General features: G+C 34.3%; 3 protein-coding genes across 3 annotated transcripts; 1 reads left to right on the forward strand and 2 right to left on the reverse strand.

The window, feature by feature from the left end:
* Positions 1 to 8431: 8431 nt before the first annotated feature.
* Positions 8432 to 11489, reverse strand: LOC140882957 (uncharacterized). Its single transcript, XM_073289226.1, has 4 exons — positions 10836 to 11489; positions 9559 to 9766; positions 8755 to 9309; positions 8432 to 8661 (listed from the first exon to the last, which is right to left on the reverse strand). The coding sequence occupies exons 1-4, from the start codon at positions 11359 to 11361 to the stop codon at positions 8568 to 8570; spliced, it is 1383 nt and encodes a 460-aa protein (XP_073145327.1). The 5' UTR covers positions 11362 to 11489; the 3' UTR covers positions 8432 to 8567.
* Positions 11490 to 12108: 619 nt separating this feature from the next.
* On the forward strand, positions 12109 to 16701 carry LOC140882432 (protein PLASTID REDOX INSENSITIVE 2, chloroplastic-like). The gene is made up of 3 exons (XM_073288431.1): positions 12109 to 12459; positions 12565 to 12663; positions 16210 to 16701. Exons 1-3 carry the CDS (start codon positions 12250 to 12252, stop codon positions 16399 to 16401), a joined length of 501 nt encoding a protein of 166 aa, XP_073144532.1. The 5' UTR covers positions 12109 to 12249; the 3' UTR covers positions 16402 to 16701.
* Positions 16702 to 16817: 116 nt separating this feature from the next.
* LOC140882433 (uncharacterized) lies at positions 16818 to 18780 on the reverse strand. The gene is made up of 2 exons (XM_073288432.1): positions 17129 to 18780; positions 16818 to 17018 (listed from the first exon to the last, which is right to left on the reverse strand). Exons 1-2 carry the CDS (start codon positions 17397 to 17399, stop codon positions 16849 to 16851), a joined length of 441 nt encoding a protein of 146 aa, XP_073144533.1. The 5' UTR covers positions 17400 to 18780; the 3' UTR covers positions 16818 to 16848.
* Positions 18781 to 19572: the final 792 nt, after the last annotated feature.

A 19572-nucleotide genomic window follows, 5' to 3' on the forward strand; every position in this document is an offset into this window, starting at 1 on the left:
TAAAGTATCTAAAAATAATAATAACTCTGTCATGCGACGGTCACGGGGCCACTGCCATACTCACTCATACGTCCTCGCCACCGGTAGGAGCAACATAAGAATCATCGTACTCACCTGCACCATATAAGCGTAGTGAGCCTAGAGGCTCAACATGCCTAAACCTTTGTAACAAAGGTTAAAATAATGCATCACATAATCATACTAATACATATAATCATCATGAATATGCATGCATGCTCGTAAAATAATGCACCATGAATTCTTGCTAGCCATAACTATGATCATCATACATACATCATAACTAATCATACATAGCATAATTGAGCATGTCATAATCATAAAAATTGAGTATGGTCATATCCATGAATGTGACTAATAAATGTGCCGACTGATCAGTCTAAGAACCATCGTACGTGGCGGTGGATAAATCTGCCTCTATGCTGGTAGTAAACTACCTTTGTGCCAGTGGTAAAACCACTTTTATGCCGGTAGTAGAACTACCTCTGTGCCGGTGGTAAACCACCTCTGTGCCGCCACATCACTTCAATTTCCATAAAAATATTTTTCATGCTCAATTCTTAATCATAAACACATCATAAAATATTTCATGTATGCATGCACTTAAAATATGTCTGTAATATATATTTAATTAATTTTAATAATAAATATACTTATACTTAAAATAAACTTCATGCATAAAAAGAATTAAATATATATTCCGGACTTAGTTAATTTTTTATGGGTTGGTCCAGACTGCTGATCACTCACTCTAAGCCCATTAAACTTAAATAAAATCCCAATTGAAATAAATTCTTAATTAAATGTCATTATTCATAAATGTGCCTAAATAAAAACATTTAAGCCCATTAACTTAAATAAACCCAATAAAACTCTAGACTGGCCCAAAAATCCACTGACTGACACAAAAATTCCCATGGACTCCCAAGCCCATAAAAATCATTGGGCTAACTTAAATAAATTATTTAAAGCCCAAATTAAATTATTTGGAGGCCCAAATAATTTTTCTAACTAATAAATTGGTCCAAAAACCACTTATACTCTTAATTACTTAAAAATTTAAAATACCCGAGCCTGGCCTACCTAACCTAGACCCGGACCCTATTGACCCGACCCACTACCTACCCGACCCGACCCGGACCACCCTAGACCACCCGACCCAGCCCCTGCCCCAATACCTGATCCCCTCCCCTCTCCTATGCTACGACCGTGATCAGCTCCCCTTTCCGGCGTTTGGCCGGCCAACTCCGGCCACCAATGGCCTGAGCACCACCACCCCCAACTATCCCACTCCCAGGCGGTTCTATCATGACAAGAATCAGCCGAAACCATTGCCTAGGAACAGAGAACAAAGCCCTGCAAGTCGGACCATCCTCAGCTCGCGCGCAGACGCAAGCAGTCCCAGCGTTTTGATTCGTGCCGACGACTCAGACCACCAAAGGCCACAAAACCACCTCTCAATCTTATCCAACATCTAAAGCTTTCAAACCCAACAAACCTCACCCAAACTGGTGGCCTGAGGAAGGAGAACGAACCTTTTTTCCACAGAAACCTAAACCTGTGCGAACCATGCACCATAAGTGATTGCTTCGACTTTGACCCATCTAGCCAATTTCTAACCACATCACTCGACCATGAGGACCCTAAGACACCCCTTGACCCTCAGCTAACAGCCCTGGACTGAACCTTGATGGATAAAACATGAGCATGAATAAGAAATCACCAAAAGCATGAATCAAACCACAATATCTTGCATAAATTCGAACCAAGCAATAATAAATCCTTAATAAAGATGTTATGCATGATATATAGCTTATATGGTGGCCAAAGAAAAGTTTTAGACATGCCTTTTAAATATTTGGCGATTAATGATGCGTGTACAAGGCTCCGGGACGACGAACGGACCAAAAACTACGAAGAGGATTGCTTGATCGGCTATGGGGCTGAGTTTTCTGCGAAGAAGGCGTGAAAAATGGTTGAAGAAGATGAAGGAGGCGGCTGATGAGATTAAAGGTTTTTGGTTTAATTTTTGGGTAGATAATAGGTTTAAAATTTAAATAAATCAATATATAGATAATATACCATCAAAAACTTTATTTAAAACTCCTAATAATAATAATCTGATGTAAAACCCTTAAATCCCAAAATACTAAAATAGGCTAATTTTAAAAATTAATAAAAGTCAATAAAAGGACTAATATTTGGCTAAAAATCAGTCCTTAAATAAATATATAACTAAATACTAAAATTTTCTTGACAAAATATCTTAAAATATTATTTTAAGGCTCATAAAACTCATTAAATATTTTTGGCTAAACATTTTGGTAATTCGTCCGTCCACGGTCCCGTCTACGCGATCAAAACAATTAATTTCTCAAAAATCTAGAAATTCTAAAATAGCGGGTTAAATGCTAAAATAAATTAAATCATGTATATAAATCACATAATAACACATAAATAATATTTAACCCATATTTCTAAAAATTTAAATAATTGAATTTTCTTAATTATGCATGCGAATTTACGTATTAAAAATTTTCGGGTATTACACCTTTAGCATTATTCAAAGCCTCAGCAAAAGTATTCGGTCTCTTTGTGTTCACCAAAGTAAAGACGTCTGGATTCAGTCCATTAATGAACTGATCAGCCATTGCCTCGTCACTATCAGCAACATGTGGAGCAAAACGTAGCAAGGTAGAAAATTTTGCAACATACTCTTCAATGTTTAAATTTTCCTGCTTCAAATTAGCAAATTTAGCACCCTTGTCTTTGCGGTAAGACACCGGAAAGAAGCGTTGGTAAAACTCAGTTTTGAAGATTGTCCAAGTAAGTACAGTTCCTCTACGCTCCAAAGCTTTCTTGGTTGTGAACCACCAGCTCTTTGCAACCTCATGCAACTGATGTCCAATGAGTCTGACTCTCCGCTCATCCCCATAATCAAGTGAATCAAATAACATCTCCATATCATCAAGCCAACCTTCACACTCAACCGCATTCTCAGTACCTTTTAGTGTTGGCGGCTTATAGGATTGAAATCTTTTCAGTAATGTTTCCATCGGAGCGGCGGTCATATCTGTCATGTCTCTAGAGGTACTTCCTTGTTCATTGCTAGGAATTTCTGTAGTTGGTGGCACTGTCGGTGCTACAACTATCTATTCTGGCAGAGGAGTAGGAGCTTGTGGTCTAAGAGGTGGTCGTCCTGGTCGTCGAGACATATCTGATTATCAAAATGGTTAGGATACCAAATATATCTCAGTCCTCCTCTGATCATCTTACCTCTGATCAAGACTCGGTTCTGATTCAATCTTAAATAAAGAATCAATATACGGATATCAAACATGCTTCCAATCAAGTAAGATAGTCGGGTAAGCATGTCAAAAACAACAGCACACATGCCTCCAATCGTTTCAGATATTTCAGTAAGCATGCGTCTTTAACAATCGTACACCATACTTTCAAATAAAATTACAAAATCATATAATCAAATACTTGAAAGTAAAGCATGCTAGCACTTAAAACATGTAAATTAATCATGTAAATCAATCATATCATGCTAACAAACACAAACAAGGAAGATGACTCGATCTACCCCACCCGCTATCTAACTCAGTCCAAAATTTTATCGCTCTGATACCACCTGTTATGACGACCCGGTTCTTAATCTCTCGAATCAAATAATAATCTAAGGTTCATGAATTAAGGTCAAGCATCAAATCCAAAACCAAAAGAAATTTTTTTTTTTTTTTATCAATGTGGCTCGCTCGAGCGAGAGCTGCTCGGGTCCAAGACCACCCCTTGGCTCGCTCGAGCGAGCTGCACTCTGTCCAGCTGCTAAAAACTCTGATTTTCTGCTGTACAATGAAGATTTATACTATATAACTTCTTCCAACAAAACCAAATGTACAAGAGAAGGTGATAACATCAAAAACTCAAACCCAACAAGATCATGTGTTATACATCTCAAAGTAGTAGAATCTCTAGACTAAAAGTTCAAGTCTAACAACTACAAGATCAATGTTCTTGTACCAACAAAGTTTGACAGCAACTAACAACTACACCGGATCATCACTTTAATCTCTCAAGTTTCGACTCGCCAAGCCCGTCTTTGCCCTGTTCCTGAACCACCTGTTTCCATGCACACATACAAACACGACAACAACCGGATAACTCCGGTAAGAAACATATTTCCCAGTAAAAGAAACTAACATGCATTTCAAATTATATCAATCAAGCTCAAGATATAAAATAGAAGACAATGCATGCTTTAAAACAGGCTTTTCTCAAGAACTCTCTTATTTCATCGGTTGGGATCCCGAGAAGAAGATATCGTAACTAAACCACCGACACTCCCGATCGAGGTGGGGATACTTATCTTGCTTCCCTAGACTTTGAAGCCACCATACATGTAATTCAGATGCTAGACTAATACAACCACCCATGCCATACATATATAGTTCCTCAAATCGTCTAATCGAACGACTCCATTCATTTCAAAAATCAAAGGATAGGTCTCACAAGATGAATGCAATATAAAACATCATATATTCATTCAACAATATCATAGACACATTCAATAATTCACATAAGAGCAAAGAATCAGTTAAGTATGTGATTTAGAGAACTCGATACAAACCCTCTCGAGTTTTAATCTCATTCAAAAAGTAGTCCACTTTTACCTTTCGATTGTGAGGTTTCAAGGTGTCTTCTAGCTGTCCAATCTGTACAAGTAACATAACCAAACCTCTGTCAAAATCTACCCTCAAGATCAATCCAATTCTATTGAGAAACTAGACTCCAAGCCTTGTTCTTTCTTCTAACGGTTTCAAAATCAAGCTTCTCGAGTTGATGTCCCCTGTTTATGAACTGAAATCACAGCGTATAAACCAAGTAAATATCAGCTAAAACTCAGCAACATCTCAGTCCAATATACAATAGCTAAACAGCTTCAAATCATAAATTCGACGGCGTAACGGTATAAACTCGGCAACCGAAACTCAAAGCTATCAATACTAACAATCAAATACACCATATATCAGCTGTATATCAATCAAAACCCAGCATATCAGCAAGTATATAACTCGATTATTTTGCTGAAAATTCACAAGAAAGTGATACGACATCCATTCTTCAACTCGACTTCAATATAACAAAGTATAGAAACTCAACAGCATCAATTCATAACCAAATCTGATCTCTGCCATTTTCGAATTCTTAAAACATGATGAATCAAAATAAAACTTACATCAAATCGAAGGTCTCATCGCGAGAATTCCAAAACACTTTTTGGAATCGAATTCGGATAACCGAAACTCAAAATATTGGCATTTGAAGATGAAGATGAAACTTGAGTTTCCTTTCCTCTTTCTCTCTCGGTTCTTCTCTGATTTTTCTGATAGAAATGAGTAGCATACACGTTCAAACTCATGTGCAAGACAAGTGTCCAATTAAAATCTGAAATTTGCACTTTGGTCCCTCAAATCTTGCTTATTTGCAATTCAGTCCTCAGCCAATCATTAAATTCAATTTCAATCCTAAATAATTTAAGAATATTAGAATTTAAATCAAAACTTCAAATATTCCCAAATTAAATATTTTCGGATTAAAATTAAATAATTTCGGGCGTTACAATGACCCTATGTGTTTTTTTGATTTTGAAGAAAATGGTTTTATTTTGAGATTTTTTAATTGATATAATTTTTTTAAAAAAATAATAAATTTATTTTTTAAAAAACAAATCACGTTTAATTTCGATTAAACACGTTTAATGTGGTCAACTTAGAGTTGATCGTTTTTTTCCATTTTTACCCGAATCTTAGCATTTTCATCACATTTCCCGTTCAATCCCCGTTTAATCCCGTTTTTTAGAACAATGGTTGAATATTAAAATTATTTTTGATTGAAATTCTAAATTATCCATAAATTTTATATTTTATTTTCCCTTAATTGTTGACACCATTTTCCATGAAATGTCCATGCAATTATGTTTCGATAAAATGTTGTTTTCTAATGAATTTTTTTTCCTTCCATTGACACTTTTATAGATAGGATATAGATTAAATATACATTATCTTTTAATATTTTTAGTGAAATATATTTTTTATCGTCAAACATATATTGACATTTATGTATCAATTTTTCAACTGATCTTATGTACGTAGAAAATGTTCATGCAATTAAAATTCAGAATAAAAAACTTTTTCGAACTATTCACACTTTTCAAAGTATAATAATAATAATAATAATAATATATAGAATAAATGCATATTCTCTTTTAGTACTTTTAGTGAAAATATATTTTTATTATCAACCATCTAATAATTTTTCCCATTATTTTTAGATTTCATAAGAATTATGTTTCGACAAAATGTTATTATTTTGAGATATTGCAAGTTAACTCTGTTCTAATTCAATTGCTTTCCCGAATATTGTTTGATATAGCTCTACAACCAAAAAGCTCTGCGATCGAGCTCTCTACCCAGAGATCCCAACGCTTGTCCCCTCCGGGATGAAGTCAACAAAGGAGTTGAGGTCCAAGAGTCGGTTCATGTGAAAGGACCTTCAAAGTTCAAATCGGATATTCAAATATGTATTTTGATATCATCAAATATCTACTCAATTTTGGCATACCATTATTTTCAAAATTTATTTTAATTATGTTGCAACAAAATGTTATTTTTCTATTCAATTTTATTTTTTTATTTTTTTATAAAGAAAAGCACTACTTTGATCCTCACGTATTTTGATTTTTTTGTCTTAAATTCATAGAAAATATGCCAAATCAGTTCATTGCAGATGAATATGTGTAATTAAATATGAGACGGATTGACACATTATATTTTTAATAATAAAAAAACTATATCGAAATATTTTATTAATTGATTGCATCTATATTACAATAGTATATGAAGTTAACTTTACAAATGTAATATGATGTTTTGAAAATCAATAAAATGTTGTGTTTAATGAGCTAAAAAAATAGCATATTATTTTTAATTTCTTCTATTACAATAATGTGCTTTTATTAGTTTATTAAATTATTAAATTTATTCCTAATAACCTATATGGTGATATTCTCATCTATTCATATATTATCTTAAACACAACTTTGGTTTTTATATTGCTATATAAAATTTTTGAATGATTAGTTTTTATTGTGATAATGCTAAAAATATGCTCATTTCTTTCCGTTAATATATTTGTTACAATTTATATTTAATCAATTCATACTAAAAATAATTGTATTTTTTTTATTAGTATCTTATTATTAGTATCTCTATTCATATAAACACAAATTTTGTAGAAGTTTAAATACTGTTAAATTTTTTAAGTAATTAGTTATTTTTATTGTGTTAGTGCAAAAAATATGAGTATTTCTTTCCGTTGCTATATTTGTTACAATTTACGTATATGTATTTAATCAGTTCATACTAAAAATAATTGTATTATTTTTAGTATCTTATTATTAAATTATCATAATCATAATAATTTTTTTGTCTCTTAATTTACCTCACACTTCTACATTTCTAAAAACCAAAAATCATCACCAATTAATAATACACATAATAATTGAAAATAAGAATGATTCACTTAAAACATAATGACAAGATTTTTTTTCATCTTGATTTAACTCAAACCTAAAGACCAAAAAACATCACCAATAATATTCATAATTGATAAAAATAAGAACTATTCACTTAGAGAAATCAACAATAATAGTTTATAAGAAAAATTGATGGTAGAAATGCTTTAAATTTATAAATTTCTCCTTATCATTGTTTTTTTTAGAATGAATTTAGGAACATGAAGAAATCGAATTAAATACATGTATTCAAGAGGTAAAAAAAATAAATAAATATACCAATTAAATGAATAAACAATACATTGATTTTCACAAATTCAGTATCCCAAATTTGATTTTAAATTTTCATACTTTTACAGTAGATTAATTTAACTCATACTCAAAAAACATCACCAGTAAATGTAATACCCATAATTAGTAAATATATGGACTATTCACTTAGAGATTTCAACAATAGTTTATAAGAAAAAAATTATGGCAGAAATGCTTTAGATTTATAACTTTCTTCTCATTATTGTTTTAATTAGAATGAATTTAGGAATATGATGAAAACAAATTTAAATGTTGTATTCAAAATGTTAAAAAAAAAGCACAAATTGAATGAATAAGCAACGCATTGATTTACATAAATTCAATATCTCAAATTTGACTTTAAATTTTCCATTAATTTCTCACCCAGTGTCCATGCAATTAATACAAATCATTCATAATTTTTGGACAATACATACAATGCACAAATTTTACCCATCATTCATACTTTTATAGCATTTCAAGATCACCCAACAATAGTGTCATTAGAAATTCATTTTACTTCGTATTATTAATATGTAAGTAAAATGTGAATTTAATAGTTGATCTATTGTTTTGTTGTAAACACTAAAATTATAATCGAGATTCATAGATTTAAAATCCATCGATCCAAACTCAACCTAATATAAAAGAACGATAACATTTAGATATATTCCATCAATCATCTACTCTGTTCATTCACAGTGGAAGAAGCTTCTTTTGCTCCATATTTGGAAAATACATCTGTAAGCACTGATTTCTCTTTTATCTTTAACCTGCAAAAAAACACATTACTCACAATATCAACACCTGCTCGAATCATTGTGCCGAAGCATCGCGAAAGAGTGCATCATTATAATGTAGCTAACCTCTTAGAAGATCCTGGGATGTTTAGTTTCGGAATATTGTCTTTCTTCGTTTTGGGTGCTCCCTTTTTATAATTTTGTCTGATTTTCCTTCCCTGCTTCGAGGGCGAAGATTTGGCCGCGGATTCTTGTCTTGTTCCAAGTTCTTCACTGAACTTAGACGTGATTTCTTCATCGTCTTCCCATTGTGCTGCTATGTAATTCTCCTCTGCATCATGATGTTCACTCAAAGCGCCGTCTTCTTCCCCTGAACTTAAGAATGAACCGTTTGTGTCAACGATGGCTTGAAAAACATTCTCTGAACTGAGAACCGCTTGTTTAGGAGGGCGATTGGACTTTTTATGCGATTGATCACTTGCTGGCTTTTGAGACTTAGGCTTCAGCTGATTACTTGATGGCTTTTGGGACTTAAGCTTCAGCTGATTACTTGCTGGCTTTTGGGACTTGGAATTCAGCTGATCACTTGCTGGCTGTGCCTCGGAATTCAGCAGCTCACATTTTATCTGCTTTTGAACCCTACCAAAGCTTAAACTTGTGCCAGAAAAATTGTCCACAAACCTATGAACAGAGCGAGAAAAAGAAAAATAAAGGACTGGCAAAATCATTTCCTAGGCTAAAATGTTGAGCAGTAACATCTAAAAGCACGACAAATTCAGATATAGGCTGCCGTTCTTCCAAAATGATGTGCCAAAATGGCATCTCAAACTTGAGCACTATACCAAGATAAAGATTTTCCCCACTGCTGTTACCAAATTCCAACCTCACATTAAATCCAATAAAATTATCGATTGATGTTACAGGATATACCTCTCAGCTTCATCTTTGTACTTAAAGTCAATGAAAGCAAGACCTTTGCAAACTGGATCCCTGGTCTTTTCGTTTCCAGAAACAACTGGCTCTATGTTTTTAATGCCAGGAACCCCTTCAAAAGCGAGTCGAAGATCCTTGTGGATGTTTTTCTTCTTAGGAAGATTGACCATTCTTACACGAAATCCATTCGGTATGTTCAAAGAAGCTGCAAAGTTACAGCATGGCAATTATCGTACTCAAAGGAGCATGAATTGAAATTCTCATGTTCCGGAAGCAGAAAGCGATGCAAAAGATCCCACAAGACAGAAGTTAATGTTACCATCCAAATTAAAGCAACCCATGTTTACAACTTCAAAACAATTTAAATACTCCTTTGGAATATCCGGTTCCATTCAAGTCAAAAAAAAAAACAGATATATATATTTGTCTTGCCGAGACTAGACTGCCAACCTAAAAAATTCGTTCACTATTTCATTTTAATAAATAAAACAATGAACGTTGTGAACATGAGGAAATGAGTGCCAAAGTTGTCGATCAACCTATATCTTCATTTATTTGACACCAACACAAGCTCACCTTGAGGTAAATCAATTCTACAACAATTCAAGTAGTTCTAGCGATTAAATGTCTAAAAAAAGCCAAACAGCTGAGCAAGATTAGAATAGTTATTATAGACTTCTCTGTTGAGGAAGAGTTTTTAAAAGGGACTGCACAGGCTCAGGATTTAAGCTATGGCCATCTATTTTGGCCATCTATTTGTTAGAGTTCCTGATGACAAATTACACACCCCATCGAACCTTTCCTTCTAATAACATTAAACCGGGGAGGAGCTTGCTAGCAAGTAGAAAAGCAAACTTATAGCTAGAATGTACAGTTCAATTGTTTGCACTCCCTCAATCTAATTTACTAGAAAGACCACACCACAAAAACAATTATAATCCGGGATTGACCCAAAATGCAATCGAGGGGCCGAAACTAGCATTTATAAGAGGTTCCTTCCCATGGTTTGAAATCGCGGTAGTTGCGTGGCTGAAACAAGAACGGCCACCGGCCGTGCCGTGAACTGAACAGCGATTTCGTGGCCATTGTGGAACGTTTTTTTTATCAAAAAATTTCCAAATTATCTAATTTCCCCTACTGAGGCGCAACCGCAAAGGCTAACCATGTTAATACACTATAATCCAATACATAAATTGTGTCAAACCAACGTCAAAGCACAAAGAAGCATCATTTCCATACCTTGTGTAACAAAATCAAATCAAGAAGAAGCTCACCTTTATCCTGCTTAGGCAACTCTTTCTTGGAATTGGCTTTCGTGGGACCATTTTTCAGGTTATTGACATTAGCAAGCTGAGCTTTTCTACTCTGCTCTATCTCTTCCATCAGCTCATCCTCCACTGAAGTATCATACACTTTCCCTTCACCAAATCCACGCGGCCTATTCTCAAGCCACTCACTCATGTTTTGCAGAGGCACAATCACCTCATCATCGTCATCACCCTCGAATTCACCATCATCCTCTACATCACCTTTAAACTCGTCATCATCAAAACCAGCTTCAAATTCCTCAACACCCTCCATTTCTGCTACAGTAAATCCGTCCTTTTTCTTGGTTTTCAAGGCATTCGAGCAGAACCCACTTGGTTTTTGCCCGGGAAAAGCCAGTGAACCGAAGGGATTCAGCCTGTTCGCGGGAAACGAGACTTGGGGTTTGGACGGAAAGTGGAGGTTTTGTGAGTTGGGATTGTGAAACAGAGTGGTATGCTGCAATTGTATTGGGAATTTCCCCAGGCTCAGCATTTTCTACTGGATTCTTGAGTGCCAGAAGAGAAATGTCAGTTTGTTTATATCAGTTAGCACCGAGAAGATGAGGGTGGACAGGGCCTGGAGAATGGCTCGGCGGCTCGCTTTGTCTGGGCTAATCTGAACTTATAAGTCAAAACGGGTCAGAGGTCTAGGTTTATTCATCCACCACTCCACGGGACGGGCCATTCTCATTGACATAGATCGAGCTTGGTTCATTTATCTCAACTAGCATAGTTATACAAATTTTTATTGAATCGAACCTCAAATAATTCACTAATGACTTCATTTACATTCCTAATTACGTGAATTCAACCCAACATTTCGATGGATAATATTGATTTAAACTATAGTTTAGAAGATGTTTTTTCAATAAAAAAATTAAATTAAAATTAAAATAACTTAAATATGCAAAATAGAATCTATTACATATTTACATTAATTAAAAATAATAAAAAATATATTACATATTTTACATTGATTCAAAAAGTCATTTGAGTACAATTGCCAGACGGGCCAACCCACGACGGGACGGGATAAGACAGGTTGACCCACCAAAAACAAACCGTTTGGCAAGTCGGTCCACCATCCGACGGATTGTAAATCCTCAACTCAACACAACCTAAAGTGAATTGCGGTTTAGGCTCATTTTATAGATACGATACACGCATAAATTTTACTTTTATTAAAAAATATGTATCATTAAAACATGAATGAAAAAAAAAATTATGGGCTCACTTAGGTCTGCTTTTAGTTGGATTGACTCAATCCATTTAAATTATGTGGAGGGGCCAGTTGAAGGCGGTCTCACCCAAATTGACGGCGGTCTGCTGCTGTGTGGGTGAGTCGCCGGTGCAGATATTTTGATGTGTAGTCTCATTCAAAATGGCGTCACTCTGCAACCCCCAGCTCTGCGCACCAACGGCGGTTCCCGCCGGAATCCCAGCATCCGGCAGAGCTATCCTGCGCCACGCGTTCCTTATCCGGTGTACACCTCCGCTCTCTTCCCGAGCAAAATATAATTTATGCACCACAAAAGCAAGTGCACCGAAAGCATACGTATATCCGGACCCGGACCCTGTATTTGCGGCATCCGTAAGTCAAACGATATCTATGAATTTCATCAGTTTTTTTTTTTTTTTTTATTTTTAAAGAAAAAGTAGTTGAGTAAATTTTGTAATTTGGCCAAAAAAAATTTAGGAGACTCGGAAGTTTAAAGCTGAATTGCAGACAACACTTGCAAAGGAGAAGGAAACTTTTGGAGATGATCTTCCAAGGGTTGTTAATGTCTGTGCGGAGGTAATTTGTGATTCTTTTGCTTAATTTTTTCATATGTTCTGTAGTTTTGTATTGGATTACCGTTGTCTGTGTTGGAGACTAGCTTTAATGGGAAATGCTAGTGGTTCAATGGTATTTCCGTGGCTAAGATTCGAAGGGCTCTCTCTGTAGCATGGAGATTAGCTGTGAAAGGTGTATGTAACTCAAGAAATAATCATGCCTATCGTGTTGAATGGAGTGACCTAGGTGTTTTCTGAATATGGTGTAGCTGGACAATTTTGGTAACCTAATTATCCATGAGAGAGTATAAAACTGGGCTAGAATTCAGCTTGGCTTGAGATATTATGCATATACTTGATTCCATGTGACAGAAATTACCCTTGATATGATTCTAGAGAGTGATCCATGCGGGGTCCCATCGGGAACATATGTAACATGTGTGTATACATTGTTGGCTTGTTTAGAGTGTCGTAGTTAACTTGGCTGGGCTGCTGAAATGCTTAGGCAGTGGCTTGGGTATGTCTATTGGTGAATCATTATCGATGTTAAGCTGTAGTAATGTAATGTACAAAACCTAGCTGAGCTTCAGCTCGGTCAGGGAAAGATGTGTAAAGACATAATTACCTTGTCTCTTCACAGAATGGTCGAGCCATTATTCATCCCAGAAATCGTGGAAAAGATGAGAAACATGTTACTGATCTATAGAAAGATGCTAATACATAATGAGTGACTATGCAGGGTAGAAAAAACATAACAAAACACGAAAGTAGAAACTAGAGAAGATAGAAAAAGGATCAACACTAATGCAATGCAAGTTTTATTTTAGAAACCGTTGTGTGGCCGTTGGAAATACTACGACCATCTGCCATAGTACATAATAATGGGTTCTAACATATATAGCTCTTCACGTTTATGGACAAGGGCTAAGTTAAATATTTTTTGGGGCTTAACTGACTCTCGTCGAGAATCTTTAATTTCATTAGGGTATCATTATATATTTATGTTAATTGATTTGCTTTCTGAAAAGTGACAGAATAAATCTTGACATCCGTGTTTGTTTAATCCTATTAAGATTAATTAAGATAGGACAAATCAAGTGAATTCCTCAATATGCGAAAACTTCTCTTGAACTTCAAAGGAAAAGTTCTCAATTTTCCTGTGGTGGTCTGGTCTGATTTCTGAAGGACCAAGTGCTATTTGTTATTATATAGTTCTCAATTCGGTGATTTTCTATGGTCTGTGAAGAAGTCGTTTTTTCTATCTGAATATGGTTATCAGTTCAGAAATGTTCAGAATCTTCTATACTATTAATAAAATAGGAGAGGTTAATAGTAACTACCTTTGGCGAGTCTTTTTTTATTATTCCAAATGTACTCTTAGGCACCGTTTGGTTTGAGGTATGATATAAGTAATATATAGATAAGTAGTATAATGTAATAAAAAATAAATAAAAAATGATAGTTAAAATTGTATTGGATTTGATTGATAGATTATGGTTTATTTGATTTGATTGATTAAATTTTATATAAAAATGTTAAATGACTATTTTGTCCTTTAACAATAAATAAAATAAAAATTATATTATTTATAAGGGATAATATAGTACTTTGAATTCAATGATTTGATTGATGTGTGATAAATAATTAATGATTTGGTTGATGTAAAATAAATAGTTAATATATAGATAAATAATATGATGACAAAAACGTGGGATGGGATGAGATAAGTTATACATATATTAGTAATACCGTGAACAGAACGGTGCCTTAGTTTGTTGTGTCTTTTGTTTTTTATTCAAATTTATTTACTTTTTTAATTTTTTTTAAACTTTATTTTCTTTTTCTTTAGTGAAAGAATGTTCGAATTTGTTCCACTGTGCCACAATAATTATACATCATTCAACTTTGTATAATCATCTTTCTTTAGGGCTAATTGCATCCACACCCCCTGTGAAAAGTCTAAAAGGCATAAAACACCCTGTGTAAAATCAATAGCATGTTAGACTCTATGTTTTAAAAAAATTCGCATAAAAACCCCTATGAGAGGGTATAAATGTGTTCGAGTTTGTATAACATAGGGGTGAAATGTGCTACATTTTAAAAAACTGAGAGATGCATTAGCCTATTAATATTTCTTAGGGGGTTTTATGATTTTTAGACTTTTCACAGGGGAGATGAATGCAATTAGCCCCTTTCTTTATTATATTAAAATCGTTCATCTTCTATATTTTGTGTACACGCATCGTGTGTGCCACAATTGCTAGTAACTAATATAAGACATGCCATGCTTCTTGAAGCCTGTGTTTTTTAGTAGTTAAGAGTTTTTTCGTCTTGACCACCTTAATTACTTTGTTGTGGATAATATAGGGGATGCTCACACCAAGTGTGTTCCTCATCTGTTATGGTTATTTATGTGGACAAAACTAATATGTTGGCTGCCTTTCTTCCTTATGCAGCCATTCTGAAATATTCACCAAGGACTTGAGATTTTTTCGGGTAAAATGATTAATGCATCGAGAGATTGGAATAATATATATTATTCAATGGAGTTACCTATAAACAGCATTGGTTCATGTTGTACAAATATAGGATTTTATTTGTTAAAATCCAAATATGTCTATAACCAGGTACATGGATGAGTAACCTGATAATCAACATTAAAGGTTAATAAGTTTCTTATTTCATGATTATTTGCTCGGTCAAGATATGGGAGTTTCTGAGATTATTTTCTTTAACTCTCATATGTACTTCGTGTTAGAGGCTTTGTACCAGTTTATATTAATTCATGTATTCAAACAACCTTTTATTTAGGTGTTTCTACTTTCTACATAGGTATCAATTTACTGAAATATAATTTCTGCCAGAAAATTATCTGATCATCATTGCTGTAGCTGTGTAGCAGTTACAAACACAAAGTTTCTCAAAATTTTGATCAGTGGCATGCAAAGGATAGGTCTTGGGTTTCTTCCTACCCTCTCTTTGTTTAAATTGCGAGTTTCGCTTCATTGTTTTCTTGTATAAAAGATGCAGGATTGATCTGTTAAGTTAAAGAATATTTCTGTCACCACCCTTTTGTAGTGACCTAATTTTATGGTATTTTCGCATCATTACCCGAAACATCTCGCCATATTTGCAAAATTCTAGTTGTCCTGCTCTGAGGTAGTGCTGTAACTGCTCACACACCCACAAGCGAGCCCTTGTGCATTGTCTGTAGCCCCTTTTGTTCTATACGTGTTTGCCTTAACTCGGCAGTAGAACCTGAAGTTTGTGGACTGGGTGCAACTAAAATTCAAAAAATCTAGGAGGCTAAACCATATTTTTGTGTATGTGACAGCATATAAAAATATATAACCTATACGGCAACTCAACAGCAATCAATATTCAATACTCACTGGAAATGTGCACGATCAATTTTGAAGGAAATTAAACACAAGTCTAACTGATGAAACAGCTAGAATAATTTAGTGTTCTGCTGGATAAAACCTATAACTTCTTATTGCTTTAAAATGCACTTGCTAAAGAAAGTAAATTACCACTGACAGTCTGTATTTCTCGTGTAATATACCAGGTATTCAGTGATTTCTTGCATAATGAGTATGGAGGACCTGGAACATTATTGGTTGAGCCTTTCACAGAGATTATGCTGGCACTAAAGGAGGAAAATCTCCCTGGAGCAGTATCGGCTGCTCGAGCTTCCTTATTGTGGGCTCAAACTAATGTAGATCAGGATTGGAAAGATAGGAACTCCAAATTACACTAATTTTTATGTAGCTCAATCATTTTGAAAAAACAATAACATTTGTTATGATATTGCAATTTTACTCTATAATTAGCTTTATCAGTGCAGAAAAGAGTAAAAGAGTCTATTATGCTAGACTCTTCTAAAACTGCTATACAAAGGATTCATGACTCATCTTCTTTTCAAGTTCAAGATTATGTCATTGAAACATCAACCAATTTCAACTTCCGTGCTCGGAAATGCTTTGAAGAGATGGCCGCCATGATTTGGGCCTTCCGGTGGTCAAATTTGTTGATCCTGACCTCCGCTGATGCCTTTCAGGTCTTACAGCCTGAAAATTATCCGATTATTCATTAGAATCATTCAAAAGATGATGATGTTAAACACATCAAGTTGCACTCTTGACTCTTACTCCAAGCTTTCATTTTTTTTTGCAGAAACAAATAAAGGGAAGTTCAGGTTGAATACTCAATGTACAAAGTTTACCTGGTCGTTGCTCTTCTCAGAAGCCAAAGTTCCTGCATCAGACGTACAATTGGTACTCCTCGTTTCTGAATTCATTGATAACTTGTCTTTCCATTCTGCTTGCTTTTTCTTCAACTTTGCTTGCTTCTTTGCTCTCAGTACTTTCATAACCTCTGCAACATGAAACAACTGAAAACTTAAAAACCACACCACCCCAATAAAATTCATGAAAGTTTATTCAATATCAATAAGAGAAGAGGAGTCTGATCATTCATAAGCTAACCTTGAGTGGTGACAAGCCGATAGGCTCTGCCAAGAACTAGAATATCACTAGGCCGGAGAAGTTTAACACGGGTGAAACGAACTGTCTCATTGTCCTTTGCAGTCTCTTGTCTGTCACCAGAAACCGGTAATGGGATGATAACAGAAACATAGTGCCCTGGATTCATTTTCATCACTTCACTAGCTGTTACTGGCCAGTACATCCTCTCCAGGTTCCCATTTGGATGCTGTATAACTAGTGCTGCAGCATCCACGGCCTGACAATTCCCCATCGGTTTTCTCTCTCTAAAATGTTTTGGTTTCTCTCTCTAAGGACCTGTGATCTCTTCTGTTCTTCTGTTGGAAATGCTTGTTAGAGGTTATCAAAATTTGAAGGGATTGGAGAGATGGAGAGAGGGTGGGAGCAAGGAGACAAATGGTCCTTTTTCTAAGGAAATGAGTCTCCATCATCAACCTGTAATTTTAAAGCAGTGGAATGAAATATGTGGTTGCCCCCATTTTCTGTATAATTTTGGCAAAATATGTATTTCATTCGAAAACATTTTTAAATGGTTCCTCCTCACTTGATATTTGGGAATGGATTAGAGACCTATTAATGCTATTTCGGGTTACACATTTGTGTTTTATTTAAATTTTCATGCTGAAATTTTGTTCTATTTTCTTTTGTCTAAAGCCAAATTGAGTCAGCTTCCACGTGGTTGGATTTCAATGGTTGTGATCTTGGACATGATCAATATTTAAAATTGAGAGAATCAACAAAAATTGATTTATTTTTATATAGTGGAATATTTAGGTGCCTCCTCATGAGAATTAGTTAGTTCTACTCTCTCTATATATATATATATTTTAATGATGTGGGAACAACGACCGCTATCTTTCGATGCGCACTGGATAAACCTTTGGACTAACACAATAGCAAACTACCTTAACTAGGTATAACACACTAGGCAAGTTCTGTGCGACATGCGAGTCCAAGAAGGTGTTGATAAGGAGAATCGAAACTCTGACTTTTGATCAAATGTTTACTTACTTCATCAACTAAGACAACCGCATTGCTAACGTAAAAATACATGCGACCTTTTACAACATTTGAATGAATACTTTGGATTGTGTCGGTAGGGTCGAATTAATCATGAGAAATCCCATGATTTCTCATTCCTTATTTTGAAAATATATTATCATGCCTTCCGAACATTTGGAAATGGGGGAGCTAAAGAAAATATAAAAAAATAAAATATTATGCTTTGCAAAAGTTCAAGCGAGACCGGATATAAATATATACTATTTAGAGTGAAACGTCAATTTAAAGTACAATATGATCATAAATTAGATTTTTATGAGTGTGTGGTTATTTAAGTTTTTAAATAAAGAATGTGCATATCTTGTTACAGAATATCCCCAATAAAGTAAGAGATACTTTACGAATCAAACGGTATCTAGAAACTGTAATTGTTATTTAGTGTGTGTTGCATGATTATTTGTAAATGGCACATTTCTTGGGCAAAAGAATTTGTTAAGAGGAACGCTTGAGATTACTTTTGGGTATTTTGAGGAGATTATATGGAAATTTATAGGTATGTTTGGTATAATTCTTTATTTTTTTAAAAAAAAAAATTATTGTTATCATATATTAGAATATCGATATAAAAATCTGATATTAAATATGCTTTTTTTTATAAAAAAAAAAAAAAAAAAAACACAAGCACCACAATAGGTGTTAGGTGAATCGGACCTTATTCATTTCTTCCAATCATAAATTCAATATGGATATGAGATCAAAACCTCTGGAAGAATACAATTGTGAGTTTATCTTACTAGCGTAGTTTGTAGTTTATTACATTAATTCGAGGATTTGCCAAGTGCGCACTAAAATGTAGCGGCTGCGGGTTTTCACGTAGTAAAAACAATGAAGAATAACTTTATATATCCAGATCCATAAATCTTATTGTAAAACGATTTCACGATTCTATATTTGTTAGACGAATCGATTCGATTCATATCTACAGATACTTCTCTTGAGTCAAACAGGAGTGGAGATTCATCTAACAAAATTTATCTATGAGAGAAGATTTTTGTGTAAATCCAATACTTTTTCATTGAACATATCAATTGTAAATATTTGCAATAATCATTACCCAATTTTACTTGCTATATCTATTTAAACTTGAGTTACTGGAAACTTTAGTTTTAAATCAAGAAACCTGAACTCACATGCCACACAATTCAGGTCCACCCAAGCCATGTGAGCTGTTGGGGATTTGAGTTTCAAGGCATTAAATGGTGAAGTTGGACAATAATCTTTGTTAGGGGGACAACATCCAATTGTATTGAATAAAATATTCCAAACTTATTATTGCCACCCAATTGGTGTTAAATAGTGAGGTGTCTTAATTTTATAAAATTTGGACATCTTAATGATATGGGAATTTTAAATTCCTTCTTGTT

This window comes from Henckelia pumila, chromosome 2, assembly GCF_033568475.1.
Source record: "Henckelia pumila isolate YLH828 chromosome 2, ASM3356847v2, whole genome shotgun sequence".
NCBI classification, from domain to species: domain Eukaryota; kingdom Viridiplantae; phylum Streptophyta; class Magnoliopsida; order Lamiales; family Gesneriaceae; genus Henckelia; species Henckelia pumila.

Excerpts from the sequence above, each read along its gene's own strand:
- LOC140882957 (XM_073289226.1), bottom strand. The coding sequence starts at position 11,361 with ATGCTGAGCCTGGGGAAATTCCCAATACAATTGCAGCATACCACTCTG. Across the intron at positions 9,767-10,835 it reads GTTGCCTAAGCAGGATAAAG|CTTCTTTGAACATACCGAAT; the intron begins GTGAGCTTCTTC and ends GTAACTTTGCAG. Across the intron at positions 9,310-9,558 it reads TACAAAGATGAAGCTGAGAG|GTTTGTGGACAATTTTTCTG; the intron begins GTATATCCTGTA and ends CTCTGTTCATAG.
- LOC140882432 (XM_073288431.1), top strand. The coding sequence starts at position 12,250 with ATGGCGTCACTCTGCAACCCCCAGCTCTGCGCACCAACGGCGGTTCCC. Across the intron at positions 12,460-12,564 it reads ACCCTGTATTTGCGGCATCC|GAGACTCGGAAGTTTAAAGC; the intron begins GTAAGTCAAACG and ends AAAAAAATTTAG. Across the intron at positions 12,664-16,209 it reads TTGTTAATGTCTGTGCGGAG|GTATTCAGTGATTTCTTGCA; the intron begins GTAATTTGTGAT and ends GTAATATACCAG.
- LOC140882433 (XM_073288432.1), bottom strand. The coding sequence starts at position 17,399 with ATGGGGAATTGTCAGGCCGTGGATGCTGCAGCACTAGTTATACAGCAT. Across the intron at positions 17,019-17,128 it reads TCGGCTTGTCACCACTCAAG|AGGTTATGAAAGTACTGAGA; the intron begins GTTAGCTTATGA and ends TTCATGTTGCAG.